Source organism: Liolophura sinensis, chromosome 9, assembly GCF_032854445.1.
Source record: "Liolophura sinensis isolate JHLJ2023 chromosome 9, CUHK_Ljap_v2, whole genome shotgun sequence".
Lineage (NCBI taxonomy): Eukaryota > Metazoa > Mollusca > Polyplacophora > Chitonida > Chitonidae > Liolophura > Liolophura sinensis.
The window spans coordinates 11,520,851-11,546,757 of record NC_088303.1 but is presented as its reverse complement, the minus strand read 5'-3'; the positions used below and the strand labels follow the sequence as shown (position 1 = coordinate 11,546,757).

The 25,907-nt window shown below is 39.1% G+C and overlaps 1 protein-coding gene across 5 annotated transcripts; it reads right to left on the bottom strand.

The window, feature by feature from the left end:
* Nucleotides 1–6,524: 6,524 nt before the first annotated feature.
* Nucleotides 6,525–25,706, bottom strand: LOC135474733 (chloride intracellular channel exl-1-like). Of its 5 annotated transcripts, none has more exons than XM_064754304.1 (2): nt 25,676–25,706; nt 6,525–11,642 (listed from the first exon to the last, which is right to left on the bottom strand). In XM_064754304.1, the coding sequence occupies exon 2, from the start codon at nt 11,453–11,455 to the stop codon at nt 10,712–10,714; it is 744 nt and encodes a 247-aa protein (XP_064610374.1). In that variant the 5' UTR covers nt 11,456–11,642; nt 25,676–25,706; the 3' UTR covers nt 6,525–10,711. The 5 variants fall into 5 exon arrangements, with proteins under 5 accessions (XP_064610374.1, XP_064610377.1, XP_064610373.1 ...); XM_064754307.1 differs by having other exon boundaries at nt 6,525–11,645; nt 25,676–25,688; XM_064754303.1 differs by lacking the exon at nt 25,676–25,706 and adding an exon at nt 19,733–19,892 and having other exon boundaries at nt 6,525–11,645.
* Nucleotides 25,707–25,907: the final 201 nt, after the last annotated feature.

Sequence of the window (25,907 nt, the reverse complement as noted above, 5' to 3'; positions counted from 1 at the left end):
CTAGGCTCACCGTTACAATAAAATATAGGAGTAGAATAGGCCTACAACATGTAACTTGTCGTTCTTGTTCCGTGTGTATGAAGATAAAACATATATATGTTTTTAAGTGTACCAAAATATACGTACCGGTACATATGCACATGGATTACGACATTTTCTCTGCATAGATAAGACACTACAGGATGTGTTCACAAATATGATAACGGAAAAATATAGTTTACATTAGGACATAACCTCATAAAATTTCTAATCAAGGCGTTTCAGACAACTACAATTAAATGGTATGTTAAGAAATGTTTTATGGTTCCATATAGGTAAGGATGATTTTTTAAAAGCGTGTGATAGCACCTAGTGACGACCACAATGGCCAGAGTTGTATGAAAGAATTATTTATTTATTTGATTGGTGTTTTACGCCGTGCTCAAGAATTTACATGAAAGATACGATGTAATTGTACAGATCTGGTTGCCATGGTAACTTCAAAATCAATTTTGGTCACAATGACCACCAAGAACAAGCGACTGAATGAGGATCGACTACGAGGGGAGATAGGAGAGGAGGGTCCGTAATATCATGGGGCAGATCAGTGAAAAGATATGGAGGATCGGTGACAAGATGGGATGGACCAGTGAGAAGATGAGAAGTAGAAGAGGAGGAAGACCACTGAGAATAAAAAAGACCAGTGAGGAAAAAAGGGGGTTGGAGATGAAGACCGTGAGAAGATCGGAGAAGAAAAAAGCCAGTGAGAGAAAAAAAAAAAGAAGAGGAAAGAGAGTAGGACCCTGAGAAGGTGGGAGAAGAAAAGTGAGAAAAAAAGAAGGGGTAGAAGAAGATCGAGGACCCGTGAGAAGATGAGGAGGGGCAGGAGAGAAAGACCAGTGAGAAGAAGAAAAGGACCAGTGACAAGATCAGAAGGACGAGTGAGAAGATCAGAAGGGCCAGTGAGACGATGAGAAGAGACAGGAGAGGAGGATCAGTGAGAAGATGAGGAGGACCAGTGAGAAGAGGAGAGAAGAAAAGAGATCAGTCAGAAAAAAAGAAGAGGTAGTAGAGGAGGACCCGTTAGAAGATGGGAAAAGAAAAAAGACCAGTGAGAAGAAAAGAAGGGGTAGGAGAGGAAGACTAGGGAGAAGATGAGAAGTAACAGAAGAGGAGGATCAGAGAGAAGATTAGAACCTGTCAGAAGATGGGAGAAGAAAAAAAGACCAAAGAGACGAAAAGAAGGGACAGGAGAAGAAGACCAGTGAGATGAGGAGACCAGTAAAAAATGAGAAGGAACAGGAGAGGAAGACCAGTGAAAAATGAGAAGGGGCAGGACAAGAGGAGAAGTGAGACGAGAAGAAGTAGTAGGAGAGGAGGACCATTGAGAAGAGAAATAGTGGTAGGAGAGGAGGACCATTGAGAAGAGAAATAGTGGTAGGAGAGGAGGACCAGTGAGAAGGGAAGTAATCGTAGGTGAGAGGGTCGGTGAGAAGAGAAGTGGTTGGAGAGGAAAACCAGTGAGAAGAGAAATAGTAGCAGGAGAGGAGGACCAGTGAGAAGGGGAAGAGTAGAGGAGGTTTAATGTGAAAGACAGCACCTGACCAGTGTCAACGGAAAGACTAATAGTCAAAGTATCTTAAACCGGCATTAAATATTTTTTTAGGTTTTTTTCAACCCAGTAAAAATTTAGTGAAACTTCGTCTTGACACAGCTTCAGCGTAACTCCATTATCGGCAGCAAGGTGACGAACCGTTTACTCTAGCTCTCTAACGGCGAAGTTATTTTCAGCATTATAGTCAAAGCAATAGCCTATGGCAGATGAAAGTTGTGGACTTGGACGATGTAGGCCCAAGTGATAAATAGCTTTTTCGAAAATTCGACATACTGGAATGATATTTCTTCCACTGCTTGAACGTACTGTTGATACAGCGAGCCTGCTACATCACTTTAAGTGGTCTGCAGATGCACGGCCGGGGTATTCCTGGTTCAGGTCGTAGCCTCTGAAGGGGTTGTGCTGGTGGTTTTGACCCCTATTAAATATTTACAATATTACAATAGGATTGTTATACAACTGGATTTATGTTCAATTCTGAAACAAACGGAAAAAAATCTAAGCACCACGGAGGCTGATCTAGGCATTCGACTGTCGTTGCATTTTTTTGCTTCAGTCTTGTGGTTTCGCTTTTATGGTGAGAGCTTTGCTGATCTTAAATCGCGGGCTTCAGAGAAAGCATCTCGACTTGAACACAGCGTTTCAAAATAATTTTACTGTATTTTATAAAAGAAAAAATCACTCCTTGTATGCAAGAAAGACAAAGGAGCAAAATTTAAAATTCTTCAGTTCTCATAGAAAATAAAATTATATCATAAGATTTAATTAATTTTAAGGATTGTTCGATGAGATGGCGTCTTCTCGCTCCCATTTGCCATAGGCATCTGTAATGAATTTTTCACTGACTGTTGTATTTGTTATTTAGAAACTGCTGTCTAAGCGACAAAATGAACGACAAAAAATGTATTTGTACATATGTTGAACAGCGTGTCTAAGTAAGCATAAGGTCTACTAGGGAGATGAACGCGGTTATTTCCGAGACGGTATGCTACTGCCAGACATAATTTGTGATACCGTCCTTGAATATTACACGGCTAGTAAATCAACTAATTTTACTCCTCTGGTGGTCCGTAAATGATACAGACCTGTCTCACAACACTATATGAAATGACCCCGCGGTTGTACGAAACGAATCGTTGTAATTTCTGTGTAGTTCTGTATTATCAAATGTCACTTTGTGGAGTGAATGGGTAAAGGCTACGTCACAGCAATCTGATATCAACGTGTTTGATTGGATAAAATTCTCTGCCTCGATTCACACCAGCCATTTGTTCAGTATTAACATTTTGTTCTATACATGTTATTCGGTGAAATCTCATTAAAAAGTATGATACGTTTTAGAAAGCTTGAGAATCCTGCTTTCCATTGAAATATATTTTAGCCAGGCGCTGTCTTGTTCTTTAAGCTAGTATTTTCAACGAAAACCCTTGTTTTACTGGGCCAGATACTTTTGTTATCCGTAACCCTGGGGCTAACCTTTTTTACAGCTGCAATCTCGGCGCCATACAAAGTGGTAAGTACAAATACGCAAGAGAGAGGGCTCAGTTATTATCAATCGCCTATTATGTGTAAAGACATCGTATTTGTAGTGCAATGAAGTGTAATTTCAAAATGTCAAAAGCACACCTAACCTGCGTGTACATTACTTGGGGTGTGATGATTCACCAGGCGAATGTCACAATAGTTTATAGGGATGTCGTGTGTGAAAACCACACAAAAAATGACGTTGCAAATAAATATCCTGTTCGTTTCTGTGGGACTTTCTTTTCAGTCGGTTTTGTACCATCATTTAGAGTTGTACTTAGTATATCTAAATCTATCTTATCACGCGTGTCGCATGTTACAGCCTGCTGACAATATTTGTGCACTTAAACTGAAGTATCGTTATGATACAAGCATTGTGCATAGGCTATAGAAATTGTACACAAACTCAGACGTTCAAATGTTTACAGGAAGCTGCGCAATCGGCATGGGCAGTCTAATATGTCACTTTCTGCCCAGGTGAATCAGTCAGACAATCACTGTAGGAAAGGTAGCTGATTGGCGGTCAGTGCATGTCATTTGTGAGTAAAACAGATGGAGTGAACCACCGGCCTTATATGCTCTAATAACGAAGTTTGATTTCCCGTTCGCAACTCGCAGGTTTTCATCCCCAGATCGATGTGAATGTGTATATATATTGGTGGATGGCAAAATAACGAAAGTCAAGTGAAAATCATATAAAAACGGAACTTCAACGACTGTCTAAACGTAGCTTTTATATGCCACACTAATCCCGAAAAGCAAAAATAGGAGACTAGAATGTCCCTGAAGATAGAATCCATATGGATCCAGAAATATATGGCTGAGAAGGAAAGCAATGTTTCTCACCCGTATGGATACGTACAGCTGTGTAGCCATTCTTACGGCCCTCGCATCACAAGTTGAAAGTATATAGTGAGACACAAACGATTTTAACAAGGAACCGTCAAGCTGTTGAACATAGAATTCACTCGCGCACATTCAAATTAATCCTAGTATTGTCATATTTCATACTTTGCGGATAAAGTCGAACATATGTGTCATTTAGAGCAGAGAAACACTGACCTGTGCACGCACTGTGATTCCACATTGGTAAAAAAAAGATACAGGAGGGGTGTCAAAAAGCGTTCTACACAAGCTCTGAGCACCATGGCAGACATAAATCTTTGAGATCTAACTGAGATCTTCAGTTATATGAAAAAAAACTGGCGCCCATGATTCCCGTTAGATTTTCTTATAGCTTTCAATATTTTACTGATTGGTCAAAACGATGTATGCTAAAGAAACGTATCCACATGTTCAGACGTCTATCTATATGTAGACCTACGCTGCAATGTAGAAAAGAAACTTTCTCTAAATGGAATGCATCAAGTAATTTATTTTCGCGGAAGTAACATTCCAAATCTAGATAAAACCTGTTAGCTTCCCTATAATCAATTCTTAGCCTTCCAGTAACTAGGATTTCAGTCATTTTGGCGAGTCTAAATGTAAAGTAAAAAAAAGTATATAGCTTCCTATAGGGCACATCATGCCCAGGTTTAATTTTGCATTCCGCAAACGTTGAGTCATCATAGGCTGAGGAGAGGCTGATGCAATCTTCGTGAAACATATTACTAGTATACAAAAATAGAATAAAGTACGATTCTATATTCTCTGACATAGTCAGCGTCACTTGCTTGGAATATATCACGACAACGGGTCAATGCATAGTGCAAACAAATCTGTGTATATGTATATCGATTTAGAATATATCAAGACAACGTTTAACTGATAGTCCTAAACCCAGATCTGCTTATCTGTTTTTCACCATGGGAGTTGGATATTGCTGATGTTATGTTTTGGACCAACTCAAGTGTACTCCATCTCTCGAGCATGGTAAAGCTTTCAGACGCTGGACAAAGGAGAGACTGGAGAATCCAAGCGATATAACCATCCAAGGTTATATAACCATCCACACGTTTGCGTCGTCAAGTATGAAGAGGAAATGAATTTCAACGCGTGACTTCTTTGCAGAAGGGTCTGTGATGCTGTACAGTAGCACTGGACATGTAGAGCATTGGGCCAGTGCCAGACAGCCCATAATGGTGAATGAACCTGATGCCTATTTCACTAAAGCGAGAAAAAAGTTACCTGTTCGTAGCTATACCACGCGTGTTAACCATTTTTGTAGGCCATAGGTGTAATAGAGTTTCCACGGTATTCAACAGCGTTTGTGAAACTGTGACCGCAGTTAATTTTAACTACCATGACACCACACACAGACAAGCTTTCACAGCTAGGTTAGTACCAAGGTTGGCCTTTCCTTGCAGTACCAGTTCATTACTGCTTGGTACTGCCCAATTACAGCTTCGTACAGATTGATTAATAATCAGCCAGTTTGTGCAGTAATAAACTGTCATGAACGTATCAATTATACTTACAGAACAGTTCAAGGATGGATGCTAACTATATGTTACAGCTGGCAACTACTTTATTAGAAGTTGGTAACAGCATTGTTTTGAACTTGGTAAAACGTGATTGTTACCAACTAATTACTACTGTCTTACGGAACTGACTGGTACTGTGCAGGTGCTCTTTCTTGGTAACCAACCTCTTTACATTTGGTAAGGCTTGGTCAGAGTTTGTTTGTGTACGTTGTCATGCTACATGTAGGTACAATGAACTTAACATATGACTTGACTTTGCAGACCAGGGTCCTGAGCCGCCGATGTCGTAATTTTTTTCTCTTATGCGATGGTGGGTGTAGTTTTAATGGGTCAAAGAAACCGACATGCCCGCCGGGTAAACCACTCACCTTTACCCACCACTGAATTTTCATTGATGAACTGACATACACTTGTACGCCAGTTTGGTGGAAGACATGCTTTTTATGAACATTACAACACTGAGGCAACCCACCCAGTTTCCCTGCCCTATCCTGTCAGTGCTGAACGCCAAGCCAGGCAGCAACAAGTACCATTATTAAAGCCTTTGGTATGACGCGACCCAGGTTTGATCCCCCTACCTTGAAAGAGTCCTATGAGATTAAAGTACAACCAGGCAGACACTCGACCATAAACACAAGCCCTCTGCATACTCCCTCCAGGCCAACCAATGCATCTACATGTACTTGGCTAATTCCCTTATACAGAGCACAATGCCAGAAAAGGACAAATACTGCTGCATTCACCGAACTACATGTATGAAAGGTTATAAGCCTGGGTTACCATTGATAAGTCAGATGCTTTGGCCATTTTGAATAAATGATTGGGATGTATCGCCATTTTGCAATCCATTCTTAATTTCAAGCATGTTAGTAGTGTTTCCTTCATTAATACATTGCAAGAAACATTAACACATCGCAGTGTACAACAATTAAGACTGTAGGCTTTCGTAATTTAAAAAAAAAACAGAACAAAAAGCTGACTTTTTCTGCAAGGGTTTTAATTCTCTATTATTCTGAAATAATTTCTGACCATAATTAATTTCAAGTGGTATACAATGAACAATGAAGTAAAGATTCAGTTACCTATTGTAACTTGTGTTAAAACCAGGGAACTCAGTTAACAACAAATAGCACAATTTGGGGAAAATAATAAGATAAAAACATCACAATGTAATGCAACATAAAGTAAATAAGTTAATTTAATGATAATATGTCTACACTTTATAGCAACCTGTGTTCAGAAGTGTTCAACTGTGGTCTACATCAAGACACAACACAAGCAGTGGAGGAATTGACACTGAGGCTGAACGGCAGTTGGGTCATGCTGCCAAAGTTTACAGGGGTGGTCTTCAAGAAACAGCTTACATTCTGCAGATGACCTGATCGCAGAATCATTCTTTGATGATCATTTTAAATCCATTAATTCCTCAAATGTTTGACTAACCTGTCAAACATAATGAAAATTGTTTTCAAATTTGCCCATTAATCCAGCAATGTGGATAGCCTGAGATTATTAAAATATACATGAACAGAATTTATGTGGGGTTCACTTCATTCATGTACATGTATAAATCTCACAGAATGTTGGCTCACAACAGCGTATTGCAGTAAAAAGAAGACGCCCCCCTAGAAACTGATTTCCTGAGATCTGTGTGGCCAACCCTGAACTAAAATGCTAAGTCCACATGTGTAATCTCATTGCATGAGGCTGTAACTAATGCTACTTCAAATATAGCCATTCCACACAAAGGTTAGCCTACACTTTCATATTATAATCAGAGAAAATAAAAACATGACGAAAAACCATCAACAGATCTAAAACGTATAAATACAAAAGTGAAAAATTGTTCAACTATATTCAACAATAAAAAATGTAAAGGAAAAAAGTTTTCTAGTCTACTTTGCAATAGATAAATAAATAATATAACCATGCCATCTGCTTAGACTAAGGGTCTAAAACTGCTGATTTCCTTCAGCTCAGTTAAAATATAGGTTATATACAGCCCCATACAGAATCTTTCCAAAGACCTTGTTTAGAAAATTGTTACAAATGACTTTTTTTTTTCTTAATTTAAATCTGAACCAACTAATACAGGCTAACAGCTCATCAATTAATTGCAACTGAGTCTATACATACTGTAGGTTTGAAAAATAAAAAGAACATTTGATGTAACCTTAATGTAAAAAGTAAAATAAGCTTCACTAAATTTCAAATAGGAATTATGTTCGAGATGTTATTAAAAGCAGCTAAAGGAGCTAAGTCATAAACCCATACAATAACAAATGTACAAAGGAGGAGCTACCACAAACACAGGGTGATTTCTGTCATGAAATACAACCACAATTCATGTTACTCAGGAAACATCAACTCTAAACCCATAACCTGATGTCAGTAATTCAGGGAAGCTGGGGAAATGCTGCACATTAATTATGATTCATTTAAACTCACACCACAGCAGTGTCGCATAAACTAACAGAGGCGCAACAACTTGAATCCATACATTAATTTACATGCAGGATCTCCTCTGTGTACATATACACACTCCAGCACCCAGTATGCAAGTACAGAACCATTTTTCGTGACCTGGCTAATCTGGTTTGCTAACAGTTTCCATCCATCATTCTTATACAGCATATATTTCAGCCATACAACATGCGTATACATGTCCTTAAACCCAGGGTACATAAATTGTAAAATACCAGGCAAATAATTTTCTGACATGGTAAGTCTGCACACTTTAACTTGATTTTATTCATAATTTAAATTTTGAATTGTGCAACAAACTTAAAACTGTGATATGCCTGCAAGTACCCCATTTCTTCTAATTTTAGGGACACCTGGTCTGATCATTTTAGAGAATATATATGTAATTGTAGCAGGAATATTGAGTTTCTTTTTTCCCATGTGGTTAGATCATCTACTGAACAACATACTCATAGCTTTACTTTTCCAAAAGGCTTATAAAGAAATGTATTATTCTACTTTCAACACTACTAATATCTGTCTCAAAAATCAGGAGAATTAAAGCAGTGTAAGAATTATGTATACATGCACGCAGCATGTAGGCAGGTATTATTATTATTACTACATTAACATATAAAACTAAAATGCATCACGCAGATCGTTGATTTAAAGATTTTGGCATCGAGGAAAATGAAGAGGTTAACATAAAATTGGAAACAATATTTGCACCATATACCGAGGACTTGCATGTAGATGTAGCCCTCCTGATGAACAAATTAGATTTTTACCGAAGTAACCCCCACAGGTCACTGACTTCTTCGTTTAATAGTGTTTTATTCTCTACATGAATATTATTTAAGACATCATTACATCTACACCTCATTTTCATGTAACAAATGTACAGGGAAAATAAACCTTCAGAGAACAACAACCCTAGTTGTTGTTGCTCCCCTGTTGAAATCCTGTACACGAGCCGAGTTTGATTTGGTAACAACATTTAAGTCTGCATGGTCCGGAGAAGATGACTAAGGCAGGCCAGCGGTCTGTAGACTGGGCAAGTCCATACCACATCAACATGCTGGCTCCATATGCACTGAACACTTGATACTACATGTGAGTAAAATCATATGTAAGTCAATACAGGCATTTGGATAAAGGCTTGTTTGGGTTCATTTACATTGTTACTTGGAGCAACAACAACTTACTTTAGCATATACATAATACATGTATTACAGGTTAATTACTGCACATGTAACAGGTTTGCAAATATGTGATGAAAGTCAATGCAATTCACTTAAATCATAAAATCTGAAGGCCTCGTGGGGCATCATAATTTTCCTCCTTTTTGCAAAAGTGTAGCATACAGATATTCAAATATTTTGAGTCCTAAAAATACATGCACCACCTGACACTGACTGACCTTGAATGATAAATTATACACCATGGTCATTTTAATAGATTTCACGCTTTCTGTATGTAGCACAAGGAAGAAAGAAGATAAAGGCTAGAAACTGCTACCAACCCCTCTGCATGTACAACTACCAGTGTTAGTACTTCATTTGCATGTAAACAGGATTGAAACAGCAGCAGACGAGAGTTGTCTGATTTGAATCTGTCTTACATGAAGGATATGTTACTGTGTAATCTGTAAATGGGAAATAAGATGGCACCTGCTTATTCAATTATTTTATTATCTGCTTTATAACAGTGGCTGTGTATGATCATATCTCATGTGCATAAACTGATCCCTTCGTATTGCACATAACGCTAGATGATGTACATGTACTGGCCAGTCCCATGAAGGAGATGCGCTCATGTAAGATATGTTACGGCCTACCACTGACGCTCAGTCAAGTGTGCTATATTATCCTGTTCTATTTTCTGTTGATAAACTGTATCTCTCCTGATAAATAGCATGCATCCCCATCACAATCAGATATCATACAGCAAAACATACCTTCTAAATAAAAATAATAACCCAAAATACATCTGATAAAATCACTGAAGGGTGAGAGAGATTAAGCCTTGGAAACATCATGAACAGCTGGACTGAGTATGATGCACATTTCAGGTCACCAAAAGAAACAAAACCTGTTCAGATCTTTTCTTTAAGCACATAACAAAAAAAAAAGGAGTGGCAATGACTATATGTCTCCCAGGAAAAGGGGATCTCAGAGATTCAGTCAGACGGCATGATGCAGCAGGCACTGGGTTCTCCTGGATAATTAACTGTTCTTGCAAATAGTCAACTGTTCTGATGGTTACAGTCAACTGTTCTTACAAATAGTCAACTGTTCTTGCAAATAGTCAACTGTTCTGATGGTTACAGTCAACTGTTCTTACAAATACAGTCAACTGCTCTCATGGTTACAGTCAACTGTTCACATGGATAGTTAACTGTTCTCACAAATACAGTCAACTGTTCTCACAAAAAGTCAACTATTCTCATATATAGAGACAGAATTCTGGCCAGTAACCCTTGGCAAGAATGCTGATCAATTTCATCCAATTAGAATGCAGTATTTTGACACTTCAGTACAAGCCACATGAACATTTACATGTACAGTCACATAGTTAACGAGTAAATAGTTTTAGCCTCCAGTCTTATACAGTCACACTAGGCATTACTGATTAAAATGACAAGATACTTGTCATTCTTATATTTATATTAATAATATCACAATGAGTGTGTTAGGGAGGATGTGGTTCAAATGCCATCAGGGACAGACATACTGTAGCGTGGTTCAGAGTCCGTGCAATAGTAGCGCTGTTTGTCGGCTGGCAGGGGTGTAACTTCCGGCTTAGAGCTCCAGTGATGTACAATCTCCTGATCAGATGGGCAACTTTCTCTGAAGACTTTCAGCTCATATGCATTTTTCAGATAGCGCCAGGTGCCCGTCATGCTCTCTGGCATCTCATAATTCCTGAAGGCCTTAGCAGCCACTCTGATATGCTGCAATTTGGGCAACATCAACGTGTCAAGGTTGGATATTTTGTCGCCGGCCAGAAACTTGGTACCGGCCTGGTCCAGGTAGTCGTTGATTCTCCACATCTCTGCGTTCATGTGCTCGGCAGACTGGCTCACTTGTTTGATGTAGAAGGAAAACTTGGAGAAGACCTCCAGGCAGACTGCATTAGCCAGCGGATTGTCAAACTTCAGACCAGGATCGGGGAAATTAGCCTCCAGATAATCTACGATTTCGTCATTGTCCGACAGAACTTCTTCTCCATGCTTCAGCACTGGCAGGCGGTTAGCGAATTTACGGAATTCTTTAGATGGTCTGGTGCTGTCAACAATCTCCAAGTCATAGGTGAGTGCTCCGCCCTCAGCTTTGAGCTTGACGATCATGTTCATGCGCTGACAGAAGGGACACGCCCCAAGTGTAGTGCCTGTCTTACCCCCCTTCACATACAACACCACATGGTTTGATGGTTCGGAATTAGTGCTCATCCTTCCTAAGTAATGCAGACCAATACAGATGACAAGATGAGTCCACAATCAGGTAGCTCTAGAACACGTCTCAATTGCTCCTCAATCAAGGACGTCAGGCCAGCAATTGTTGATCAGCTTTGATGTAACACAGGTGGTTCAAATTTCAGTCCTTTGTTAGCAGTGACCAAGTTCATCCACTTATATCCTGCTGAAAGCAGAAAGGAAAAGGAGATAAATACCAATTGTGAATTCCATGTATTTGCATTACATTAAACCTAAGATGTGTGTTAATTTATTTGTACCACAAAACTCTAAACGTGGCAACGTCAACTTTCATGCTTATATAAAGTGTACGGAGAATTATTACACGGCCAAATCTGAACGCCATTAAAGTCTATATAAATTTACTGATACAGGAAAACTGGTCCAAATACTGGGATTTCTATACACTGCCGTATGCAACATTTGCTAGGTGTAGTAGTACCGTTAAGATACTTCTCATTTTCCTTTCCATCAAAACACCGAAAATCCCCCACTACAAGTTACTATTAAATTCTCATCATGTTACAGTGCAGTTAACTCATTCACTATAAAAAGATGATATTACTACTATACAATTACCCTGCTAACAAGTGGGATTCTTATTGTCAGACACATTCAGTAACCATCAAGCAGTTAGTTTCTATTTGACAACACTGCCTGGTCTAACTTGTGAACATGTACAAGTAAGTCTTGAAGCAAGTGAACACAAGTGTGCTCCTACCCCACCCACAAGAAATGCCCAGCTCTGACATTACATGCAGAGTATAGCGGATGAGCCTGTCTCTGGATGACATCCATTACCCTGGCCAGGCCAGCAATCTAAAGATAGCCGTGATCTGTATACAGTCAGGTTTGTCAGACAAACACACACCTATCCCATGGACCAGCTGCTGGGGCTGCTAGTCAGCTGGACATGCTTGTCTGTGGGGGCGAGTTTGTGTGTACTGGGGTGGGATATCACAAACAGGTAGCTCTCCTTAGTACCTCCACAGCTAGACACACACACTGACTACAGGAACCTGACCACAGCTTATTCCCCCATGCCAGGCAGCCCTGGCTAATACCATTCCAGAACCTTCTAAAGATAGATCCATACACAATGCTCATGTTTTGTCTCTCAGCTCTATATTGCCCCAAATACACGAACAGGTTCTTGATCAGAACCCATTCTACGCACATCTGCAGTAATACAGGTACTTGTACTGCTACACGGCCAAAATCTAAAAATTTCTGCAACCACACGTCTATATTAGACTCTAGATGCCTCTTAGCAAAAGGATTTTTTTTTTGTAGATTCTGACAATGTGCAGAGTGATTACATTTGTAACATTTTTCACACATAAAAGGGTAATTCAAAGAATAATTCATTTTCCGAGCAGTGAACATATACAATTTCAATAAAAAAAAAACAATAAAAAAATAAAATAAAACCTGGCACATAAACCAAATAGCTATTTTAAAATGTCTGCAAAACATCCTACATGTAAATGCTGAGTACCTTGCAAATATGATTGCTGAATTTAATTAATAATTTTATGAGTAGAACAGCAACTTGACAACAAGATAAGTGTTCTCAGTGGCTCATGACACTCACTACTTAACAACTAGCACACATGTGGCAAGCTTCTGGCATTCTACTGCTCTCTGCATGTACATGCACCATTCACCTATATGTGTAGACTTCATCTGTGGAGGCTGGTGACTGGTGTTGTGTGAGAATATACATGTATGAGACTCAGCCAACTGGAACATCCATTCCTGCTCCCTCTTCACTTCACAGGTGAATCACACAATACTGGCTGGCCAATTGCTTACCAAGATAGACATTGTATAGACAATTTCTTGGCTTAATGGAACATTATAGATTCAATTTTTGACCAGTAGCAATGTTTGTATAGACATTACACATCATCATGTCATAAAACATTTCCAGAGTTACCTGGATCCTTAATTAACCCACAGTTATACAAAGGATGATATTAGACAGTGTACATTTTGTGATGGCTTATTACCTATATGTGTGACAGACATTTACATGCGAAATTGTCAAGAGAACACAGTACGCATATTACTACATGTACATGTATTTTGTTTTCCCTTTCTACAAATTCGGTTCTGAGTGTGGCATCCACTCTGCCACTGAGACGTAAACTGCATCTACACTGCCACTGAGACACGTGGCTTTCACCTACCTATAACAATGCTGAAGAACTAGGCCATTCTATGGCACATTTCCAGTCGCTATGAGTTCGTGCGAATAGTGAATGTACATGTACTGTAACTGTATCTTCCACATCACTGATCAATCAATGTTTAGGTAATAGATGTACACTACGGCTCATCGGGTTTCTATGCTGGCCAGTTTTGTTGCCTGTAATACACACCTCACTCCTACGGGCACAGCCGAGAATTATACCACTGTGCTACCTGACTGTTGCTTAGACTACACTCTCAGCGAACTACCTCCATCAGTTCTACCTACAGGAAACCTGTAAGCCTGTACTTCAACACACAGGCTGACTACAGCCACTAACACAGAGATTTCTCTACCTCTGCTGACCTGCAGCATATATATACACCTTATATACATGGTTTACATGGTTTTTCATGCACACTGGTATCTTTGAAACCCATCCACAAAACTGATACCAGCACTTAAAAAGTATTTAATATTTAAGCTGGGATTAAGACAGACAGATCTAAGTAACTCCAACATCATGTTTGTACATGTAAAGACAAAACTGTTACTTCATTCCAAGTCGTAGTGCTCTTAATATACATGTGCTACAAGTTCATGGATACAAGATATCCAAAACATGAATGTCTGAACAGTTTTCAAAGTTTTTCATAAACTTTTTGGAATCTATTAAATGTCCTCTGTTTACCAGCACTCTCAAAGATGATTCAGTTTACTCACCAAGCCACCTTCATGTCACAGGCTTGGTACTCTACCCATCTACCAAATTACACACACCTTCACTGTTCTGTCACAGACCTAGTACCCTAGCTGTCAAACAAATTTTACACACCTTCACTATTCTGTCACAGACTTGGTACTCTAGCTATCGACCAAAATTACACACACCTTCACTGTTCTGTCACAGACCTAGTACCCTAGCTGTCTACCAAATTACACACACCCTTCACTGTTCTGTCTCCACAAAGACTTAGTACTCTAGCTGTCTACCAACTTACACATACCTTCACTGTTCTGTCTCTGCACAGACCTAGTATTCTGTTTACCATATTACACACACCTTCACTGTTCTATCTCCACACAGACCTAGCACTCTGTCTACCAAATTACACATACCTTTACTGTTCTGTCTCCACACAGACTTAATATTCTGTCTACCATATTACACACATCTTCACTGTTCTGTCTCCATACAGACCTAGTACTGTGTCTACCAAATTACCTACGCCTTCACTGTTCTGTCTCCACACAGACCTAGTATTCTGTCTACCAAATTACGCACACTTTCACTGTTTTATCTCCACACAGACCTAGTACTCTATCTGTCTAGCATATTACACATACCTTCACTGTTCTGTCTCCACACAGACCTAGTATTCTGTCTGCCATATTACACACATCCTCACTGTTCTGTCTCCACAAAGACTTAAGTACTCTAGATGTCTACCAAATTACACATACCTTCACTGTTCTGTTTCCACAAAGACCTGGTACTCTGCCTACCAAATTACACACATTCACTGTTCGCTTCCACAGACCTACATGTAGCCCCACCCACACAGATTCTGCCAGAATAAATCTGCTGCCCACTGAAGTAACTCACTGACATGTGGAATCAGGCCAGGCTTTGTGAGTGGCATTCTAATTACAGGTGGGGGGCCTACCTGTACATACCTCGGGTGTGCTGATCCGAATGCCTGCATCTCAACTGCACAATCAACCTAGTACACCTTTAGAGATGGAGATAAGTATTTTTATCTGGCTGTCATTGATCTCTACACGGATACCACACCTGATAAAGAGATACCTGACCAAATCACCGTGACACAGTACCTGGCTAGCATGTCCATATTTATGGATACACCTGATGGGTCACCCTATAAAAACACAGTTGTGTTCACCTTGACATCTACCTACAATACAGGTATTCTCCTGCCTATTATACATGTACATGTATGTCATGAAGCCATTCTCTCCACTGATTAACAGAAACACAATGAGTCATGTTTCCATCCTGTTAACAATTTATGCATACAATACACCATATGTGCATCTGTCCTAATTTTTAAAAAATATGACATGTGATTTATGTCCGTGACAAAATTTCTCAGGCACAGAAAAAAAATAAAACACTTTATACAGGTAACAGAATTTCATCTGATGAGAAATTTACATGTATTTTGGGAGTTTTTCCTGAAAATGTGTAGGGCCCTAGAAGCTAACAATAACTGTTAAGTATGAGTTTTCTTCTTTTCTTTTGTTTTTGTTTGTTTTTGCTCTGTTACAAACATGATCCTAAATATGATATATGAAATGTGCAGCAGCAGGAGACGTTAATACACAGTTACACATTACCAGCAGGTAAATGCACATGCACACATGTACACATGTACAGTAATGTGCATACATCATCTACATACATGTAACACCAGGCTGCAGAACTTGAACCTGCCAGGTGTATCAAATACCACTCAATGTACATGACACAAGCAGTAAAGCACCTTGAACTAGACATCTAATTTGTACTAAGGTGTCCAAATGTAAAGTTAGACAGAGGTAATTCAATTTAATGATTACATTGTATGATATTGGAATAAGCACCATTTAGTAATAAAGGCAGGCCATGGAGTAGTCCTCTCTGCAAAGGTACAGAATTTCGCACTAATGACATGTCAAAACTGCTCCACAGCATTAAACTACAGCAAACGAATAATGACATTTCCAATATTCTCCACATAACTGAATAATAAGTAGGCACTGATTTTTTTTTAATCTATTTTTTCCAAAGAGGCTACAAGTTAGTAGTACAGATTACTGCCAGGGCAAGGTGATCCACTCTAGTGATATAATGCTGCTTTTATGCGGCATGAACAGATGGAATGTAACAGGGAGGCTTCAGGGCTGAATTAGTACAAAAGTCTGTACAGGACCATTCATAGTCCCACTCCACAAGTTACAGGTATACTAAAACATCAGCACGATCACTTGGCTGATAGAATACATGTACATCATAGGTGTAGCCAGGGGGGTGGGGTCTTTGATGCACCCTACTCTGACAAAGTTAACATGGGAAATACAGGGAAATGGGAGAAAATTGTAAATGGGATGACCTGATTTCAAATTCTTTCTAAATCTATGATGTACATGTACTTACAAATATACAAGTACAATGTGGAACGTGTACACAACAATGGAGACTTGCTTAACCAGACAGCTAAATGGGCATGTACTGTTTTAATCAATACATTACATGTAAAGTTCTAGGAATATCAGAATCACCCTAATTCTTTTAATTTTTGGGACACCTGAGCTGCTCTTTTTAACTGATAAACATGTAATTGTAGCAGGAATATTTAGTTTTCCTTTTTTTCACATGGTCAGTACATCTAATGGCCAACATAATCATATCTTTACTTTCCCAAAAACTGAGAGAGAAGTGCACTTCTTTGCTTTCAGCACTACTTATATCTGTCATAGAAATTAGAAGAAATACGGTAAGAGGACATCCTTGTATATGATTTGATTTACTCGATTGGTGTTTTACGACGTACTCAAGAATATTTCAGTTATACAACAGCAGCCAGCATGATGGTCAGGGAAAACAGAGCAGAGCCCGCGGGAAACCCACAACCATCCGCAGGTTGCTGAAAGATCTTCCCACATACAGCCGAAGAGAAAGCCAGAATGAGCTGAACATGAGCTCACGGCGACCGCATTGGTGAGAGGCTGATTGTGCCTCGTTGGTCTGCTAACCACCTTGGCCACGGAGGCCCCCCACATGTACGTGTAGAAACTGTACAAGTCTTGATGTATTGATGGGAAACATGTACGTGTAGAAACTGTACAAGTCTTGATGTATTGATGCGAACTTGGACCACATACATGCATTTTATCAGCTGGACTTGATGTTTGAGGTTGGTCTTCTGGATAGCAGCAAATGGAACATGTGAGACTTACAGGGCAAATGATAGCTTCACATGTATATGTATCACCAGACAAAGGCCTCACAATTTACAGGGTACCTAATGTTCAGGGTTTAGGCTTTGTTTTCTGAACAACGTTAAGTATTTTAAAGGTTAAATTTTATACACTGATTTGAGAATTCTGAGAACAAAGAAGAATTTCATACACTTTATAATTGCAGGCACGACAGCTGTACAATGGCTAACCTTTAGACAATGCTCCCTCTGTGTGGTGAACAATTTCACTTAGTGCTTCAACAATGCATGTGCATGTATGATACAAAGGTAAAGTACTCTTGAACCTTCTAGTTTAACAGACAACGAGTCTTTTTTTAAATATCTTTTTGAGCACTGCAGAACTTAATTTTACCCCAGTATATGTTTTCTAACAAGACAAACGTTGTACGAGTACATTTCTGTTTCCGGCGATAAATCTACATTACAAATTTTTGTCAATACATCTACATGTGACTTGTGGCGTGAGCTAACTGCTTGTCATTATCTTTAATGTTGAAGGCTTATTCATATCCCTTAGTATTTACATACATGTAAATATAACTGCCCCACCTTTATGGTAAATGTTATTAATATGGAAGGATCTTGAAAAAATCTACTATTTTTTCTGCTATTTTCAATTCTTTTCAATTTTATAGGCAGGCAGAAAACATCACTAAAATGACCTTTAAAATGGCATTTCAGATCTCAAGGACATATTAAAGACATTTTACCCAAGTATTGTTACTCAAGGAATACCTGCTAAAGCTGCGTGGTATAGCAACGATCAATCAGAAGCATGCATAATTACATGTACATGTACAGTGTATTGTTTCTTTGCAGGGTGTAATTGATGGAAAGCTACAGCCTACACGTACTTGTATGCACCTGTTTTATACAGTACTATTACTTTGTCCTCATAGCAAAACCCTGGATATGTCATTGTACATGAAGTATGCAATCACAAGTCCTCTGATTTCTTTTTACATTGCATCCTTGTAACACTGATGTTAATTTGTTCACACATAATTGAGCCCGTTTATGTTGATCTGAGGTGCAGTCAAGCGGTTAATCTGTAGTTATATCTTAATAGCTGTCAGACAGGTAAGAGCCCTAAGGCAGGCACATCTTACCAACTGTTTACACTCAGATTACAGTACACCACACACCTGTCAGCTTCTAACTACACTCACTCCTTATCATACCTTGTGTCATGCTGACAGAGGTATATTTTGATATGTATACATGTATTGTAATGATGTATATGCTAAAAAACTTCAACGTTTTAATAAAGAGTTTACAAATATACATATACACATACATGTACACCAGTACATGAATTAATACTGAACTGGGGTACAAACAATACAATACAAATTATAAAGTTATCAATGTAAATGAACATTATCATTATACATTCTCTACCAGTGTGACCTCAGTCTATCAAAACAGTAAGCCCCATGATCTAGTGATTTACACTATGCAGACTGGAGTGTCATTATCCTCATGTCTCCAATTCCCTACAGACCGTCTCCACTTATATGAAGTATTACTGTTACAACGCTATTAGAATGCTGAGATTTACTCTGCCAGACTGCAGATGTTGTTATTCTGCCAGCAGCACTGACAGACAGGGGATTGGCTTCAAATATATACAAACAACTTATCCCAGCTGTATACTTAAGAACTATGTTCTGTTTCACTATTTTTACACCTGACTGTAAGGCAGCTAGCAAACTTATCGCAAACTTGGGTACATGTACATGCATGTTCCGTGTATTTGTGTAATATCTGTACATCGAATCACACTAGACATTTAATGTAAATTTTACACACCACAGACAAAAACGGATACTACAAGGCACTACCACAGAGTAACATTAACGATACAATAGGACATGTACACAGTATTGAGAAAGATAAATTGTAACTGATATATACACAAAGGGAAACGCAAAAGCAAATAGCCTAATGCTCATAAAGTGCCACTAAAATGCTTAAATGCATTATACTTACCGGAGGTATTCTACACAAGTGCATGACAACTGATTTCTTAGCTATTCACAACACGAAGTATATTGCATTATGGATTTCACTTACGCATATGAAAACACTGGTAATCCGTGCTTCAGTCTTTACTTTAGGCTAGGCAGATAACACCTGAAATTTCTGAATTGTCACCCCTGTAATGTTCACCCTCTGTGACAGCCAGGTAAAATGTGACAACACTATATATCCAGGAGATCTGTTATATAAGATGCGTAGTCCCTACCACAGTGCTCACTACTACACGATGTGATCGCCACAGCTCATCAGGTTATATAGCCAGCCGAGAATACGGCTGACTCACACAGACCTATACACGCATCCATGCCACACCAGGCTAGGTGAGGAAGACGCAAGTACCGCCTGGGGTGGGTGGAGTCTTAAAGTGGAGGTTCTTTCAGAGAAGGTCACCTGACATAACAGATACCTCTCAACAAGGTTTAATACAAGTATTGGCAGGAATCAGCATGTTAACATAACACTACACTTTATTCAGTACCGTACTGAATGCCAGAATGTTACAAAGCTGACAGTATAATATCTGACTTTTGTATGCTTTGTCCCAGCCTGACAACTTTAAACATTCTCTATTTGTGACGTTTGAAACCAGGGTTCAAAATTAGTATAGGTCCACTGGCCTGTGGCGAGTGAAAATAGCCATCGGGCTAGTATAGTTCTGAAACCACTAGCTTTGGCTAGTAAAAACTATGGTAGACAAAATTATGGTGATAAAAGGTTCGTAAAACTATACTGGAATACTTCCAATGCGTCCTATTTTTAGCAAGCTAAACGGAAAAGATTTTGTTCTCCATTCAACAGTGTTGAATGAAACACACACATACGCACCTTTCCTTCAAACTAACATATAAGGTACATCATAGAAAAGTACGGGTCTAGGTAAGAGCTGCGCAGAACACGATAGCAACTGCCTCCATGTTTGTCGGTAGCTAGCACCATTTGCAAAGTATGAATGAAGTTCGGTTAAGCTGAATTTCGCTATGTGGTGGTTTATTCCTGTGGCTGAACCGTCAAAGAAAAAGGGGGGTTGAGGTGTACTGACATAAAATTCTCAAGATGGCTACCTCAAGTCACAACATCCAATTGCTTAGTATTGTCAGTTTGTCTTACATTTTATTCAGTGAAATCTCATTGAAAAAATAAAGTATAACAAATTTTAGAGAGCTTGAGCGTTCAGATTTCCATTGAAATATGTTCTAGCCAGGTGATGTCTTTTACTTTAACAGTATGTACTACGTGCAACTTTTGCTATTTATGTTGATTTGCATTATCATACGTAATGTATAGTTTCAACTTGGAGCATTAACAGTGAAGTATTTAATTCACAAGGTGCTATCAGGGGTGTCTTGTGAAAGAGTTCATGTGAAACATTTACTGGCTTGCAAGGTTAGAACGAAGACCCTTTAGTAGTACCACTAGGATCTCGCTACATTATTATGGTGTGTTAACTGAAATTCCAGAATTTTTGAGGGCTGGTGAAATTTGATGAGGGCTAGTAATATCTGAAGACCACTAGCTCTACCTGGCCAGTGGGTTAAAATCCTTAAATTCAAGCCCTGGAAACATGAAAAATACACATGTAGATGGAACGTATATTGTAGATTTAGTCAGGCATGTGATTTTCCATCCTAACATTAACCACAACACTGAAGTCCAGCTCACATGTCACACTGATTCAATTTGGAGAGTTAAAAACTTAATACAGGTCAACTACATCCAACCTGATTTTATCTGCTCTCACTTGATTCAGCCTATATTGGGAAGAGGTTTCATGAAGGTTTAATGTAAAAACACTAGATGAAAGATAGTCTTATTTCAGCTGAATAAGACTACTGGTAGATCAATGTTTGATCAGGCTTCGCTTGAATTGAATATCTCATTCTGACCAAAAAAAAAAAAACCTTATTTCCAACTTTGCTTGCCATGGTTGCCATAGCTTACATAAACTTACAGTAAGTCAGCATGTATTTCAGCGAGCCTGTTACAGAATTCTGAGCATTTTCGGACCTCTAACATTTACACTGACATTTACAGAATCACATGAGTATTATATCATATATGTATTTATATGTTTTCGAAACAAATAATACAACAAATAATACAACAAATAATACAGCTGTGCCTCGCTACATGTGCCTAATACAAAACTTGCTTTACTTAATTTTCAATGGTTCTGTGGAATCACGACTTCACAAATAAGGTGTACATTTCAGTTCTCCCACCTCACACCGTTCCTACTGATTAACCATATATGTACCTCTGTGTTAAACTGTTAATTACCTATGCATGTTATCATAGCTGTGATAATAGCTATAATCTCTGAATGACAGCAGTCATAGCTATCATGCTTATCCAATCATTGCATTGTGGCACTAGTTAGGTTATTTCCTTGATATAGAAAACTTGTACATTACCTTTACATGTATAAGCAGCAGAAGTTATATTATTTTTGGATATGAACAGTTAATACTACGCAATGGCATAAAAATAATCAATTCACAGGGACCAGACCCCTGGGATGTTTTATAGTCAACAAGCAGAATCTTGGCTTATGAAGAAATACCAACTTGAGACTTTAAAATCTTGCTCTCACAATTCTCATGTTACACTTGCTGTGATATAGGCTGTACTCATACACTTGCTGTGATATAACCTGTACTCATACACTAGTTGCGATATAACCTGTACTCATACACTTGCTGCGATATAACCTGTACTCATACATTTGCTGTGATATAACCTGTACTCATAGGCTTTCTGAGATACAACCTGTACTCATACACCTGCTGCGATATAACCTGTAATCATACACTTGCTGAGATATAACCTGTACTCATACACTTACTCAGATATAACCTGTACTCGTACACTTACTCAGATATAACCTGCACTCATACACTAGCTGCGATATAACCTGTAATCATACACTTGCTGAGATATAACCTGTGCTCATACACTTGCTGAGATATAACCTGTACTCATACACTTACTCAGATATAACCTGCACCCATACACATGCTGCGATATAACCTGTACTTATACACTTGCTGTGATATAACCTGCACTCATACACTTGAGATACAACCTGTACGCATACACTTGCTGTGATATAACCTGCACTCATACACTTGAGATATAACCCGTACTCACACACTTGCTGTGATATAACCTGCACTCATACACTTGAGATATAACCTGTACTCGTACACTTGGTGAGATATAACCTGTACTCATACACTTGTTGCTATATAACCTGTAATCATACACTTGCTAAGATACAACCTGTGCTCATACACTTGCTGAGATATAACCTGTACTCATACACTTACTCAGATATAACCTGCACTCATACACACACTGCGATATAACCTGTACTCATACACTTACTCAGATTTAACCTGCACTCATACACATGCTGCGATATAACCTGTACTCATACACTTGCTGAGATATAACCTGTACTAATACATTTGAGGAGCAATCATCTACAATGCATACCAACCACAGATTACAAGCTAGTACATTCACAATCTGTAACTAATACATATACTCCCCACATAAGCTAACAGGATGTATAATTCATGTGTGCAAAGAAGGATTAATTAATACAGAGGCATCTGTATACTGATGTACTACACGTACTATTACAGTGGATGCTGCAAATTTTGACAACTCAAAGACACCTTCCTTTGGAAAATTTCTGAAGCTTCTGCTAACTGATACATGTGCTTCATGTGAACCTAGGTCAACAACTACAGTAAGTGAATAAAGTGTTCAAAAGGGCTAAGATATAGTATCTGTTGAAAGATTCTTTCCAGTTTTATCATTCTTCGAGCTTCTGTTTTCGTGACTGTAGGGGATATAAAGGGGTATGTTACATAGTGAATAAAAGTCATCCAAGATATGGTCATATTGTTCAAGATTAATAACCTGCTGTAGAATGTATTCTGCAATTAATTTTTTGTTATTACAGGGCCAACTTTTACAGACAAACTTTTATTATGAAGCTTTATCCATATGTATGTATAAAAATGTCACGTCCACATATCATGGTGTCTGAATAGCCCATTTACCAAAATATCACCTTGAGAACATTCAGTGCAATGAATACATCTTAAGCAATTTTAGCTCAATGTTGATCAGATAAGATTTTGAGACATGGACTTGGCAATGATTCATGGATGTCACTCATACTGTCAGCATGCAAAGGTGTGCATATCACTCACAGGCCCTTGTATCACTCATGCTGTCAGCATGCAAAGGTGTGCATATCACTCACAGGCCCTTGTATCACTCATGCTGTCAGCATGCAAAGGTGTGCATATCACTCGTACTGTCGGCATGCAAGGGTGTGCATATCACTCATACTGTCAGTATGCCAGGGTGTGCACACCACTCATACTGTCAGCATGCAAGGGTGTGCGTATCACTAATACTGTCAGCATGCAAGGGTGTGCACATCACTCATACTGTCAGCATGCAAAGGTGTGCATATCACTCGTACTGTCGGCATGCAAGGGTGTGCATATCACTCATACTGTCAGTATGCCAGGGTGTGCACACCACTCATACTGTCAGCACGCAAGGGTGTGCATATCACTAATACTGTCAGCATGCAAGGGTGTGCACATCACTCATACTGTCAGCATGCAAAGGTGTGCATATCACTCATACTGTCGGCATGCAAGGGAGTGCACATCACTCATACTGTCAGCATGCAAGGGTGTGCATATCACTCATACTGTCGGCATGCAAGGGTGTGCACATCACTCGTACTGTCGGCATGCAAGGGTGTGCACATCACTCATACTGTCAGCATGCAAGGGTGTGCACATCACTCACAGGCCCTTGTATCAAATCAGTAGATAACTGGTAATAACACTGGTAATTATAAACAATATGTAATTATAAAAAGGACATGTTGGAAACGCCGGTCAGCCTAACCACATCTAACTACACTGAATGGACTCAAAATAAAGCATTTTGCTGCCAATTTTGACGCACATCTACTCTACTGATGATATCAGACACGTTCTACCATTTAAACATCCAATCAACTAGTATTTTTCCAACAAAACAGCTTGACTAATGTTTGATTTAAATATAAAGATGTATGATATGATTATATACCTTACAAAGTATAATCTTTGACGAAATCACTCTTGGAAGATTTGACCCCAATCATACCTACACAAATTACTGTACTGTCCAACATTCAGTAAACAAAATTATGGATAACGAACTTCTAAGACATTCCAGTCTTTCTTATCTCGGGGCCTCTGTGGCTCAGTCGGTTAGCGCGCTAGCGCAGCGTAATGACCCAGGAGCCTCTCACCAATGCGGTCGCTGTGAGTCCAGCTCATGCTGGCTTCCTCTCCAGGCGTATGTGGTAAAGATCTGCCAGCAACCTGCGGATGGTCGTGGGTTTCCCCCAGGCTCTGCCCGGTTTCCACCCACCATAATGCTGCCCGCCGTCGTATAAGTGAAATATTCTTGAGTACGGCGTAAAACACCCATCAAATAAATAAATCTTTCTTATCTTTCAAGTCTTTACGCATGAATAATCAACTCTGTAGCCTATATTGTAAATATTAACAACTCGCCTATGACTTATCCTCTAATCGCGGCCACAATGCCGGATCTGCAAACCTAGTGGCTTGGAAATCACGACTTATCATTAACCCAGAGATCTTCACAGAAACAAACAAGTCCGGAAGATTCAGTGAGACTTTGATTTTTGTCATTTGCCAGCAACAACAACATGCCAAGACTGCTGCTGCTGTTGGCTAAGTACTGCCAGTGCTACTGAACGCGCTAGCGAAAACAGACACCTGCTGGTTTCAACGCTACGCTGTTGTCTTTAACACATACCATCATGAACACTTCTTATTCAAAGCTCAAAATTTTTAAGTACGGACGATGACCTTTACAATTCTATGCGGTAATCTATAAATTTGTAAAAATGAAAAGCATACGCACCCCAGCATTTCGCCAAGCACTCGGCTTTTACCAAAAATGGCGGTATGACAGAGTGACGTCATCCTTATCGGCACCTCAGCTATTCTGATTGGCTGAAAAACTCTGCATGGTTTATGAATGGGAATCAATATGCACGACATGAAAACTATATGTAGATGGCATGAGTTTCCTTTTCATTCAGATTTACGAGTTATTGACAAATTAAACTCCCCAAAATGGATAAGTAGGCCTA

Bases quoted from the DNA above. Each gene is read 5' to 3' on its own strand.
- LOC135474733 (XM_064754304.1), bottom strand. From the start codon at position 11,455: ATGAGCACTAATTCCGAACCATCAAACCATGTGGTGTTGTATGTGAAG.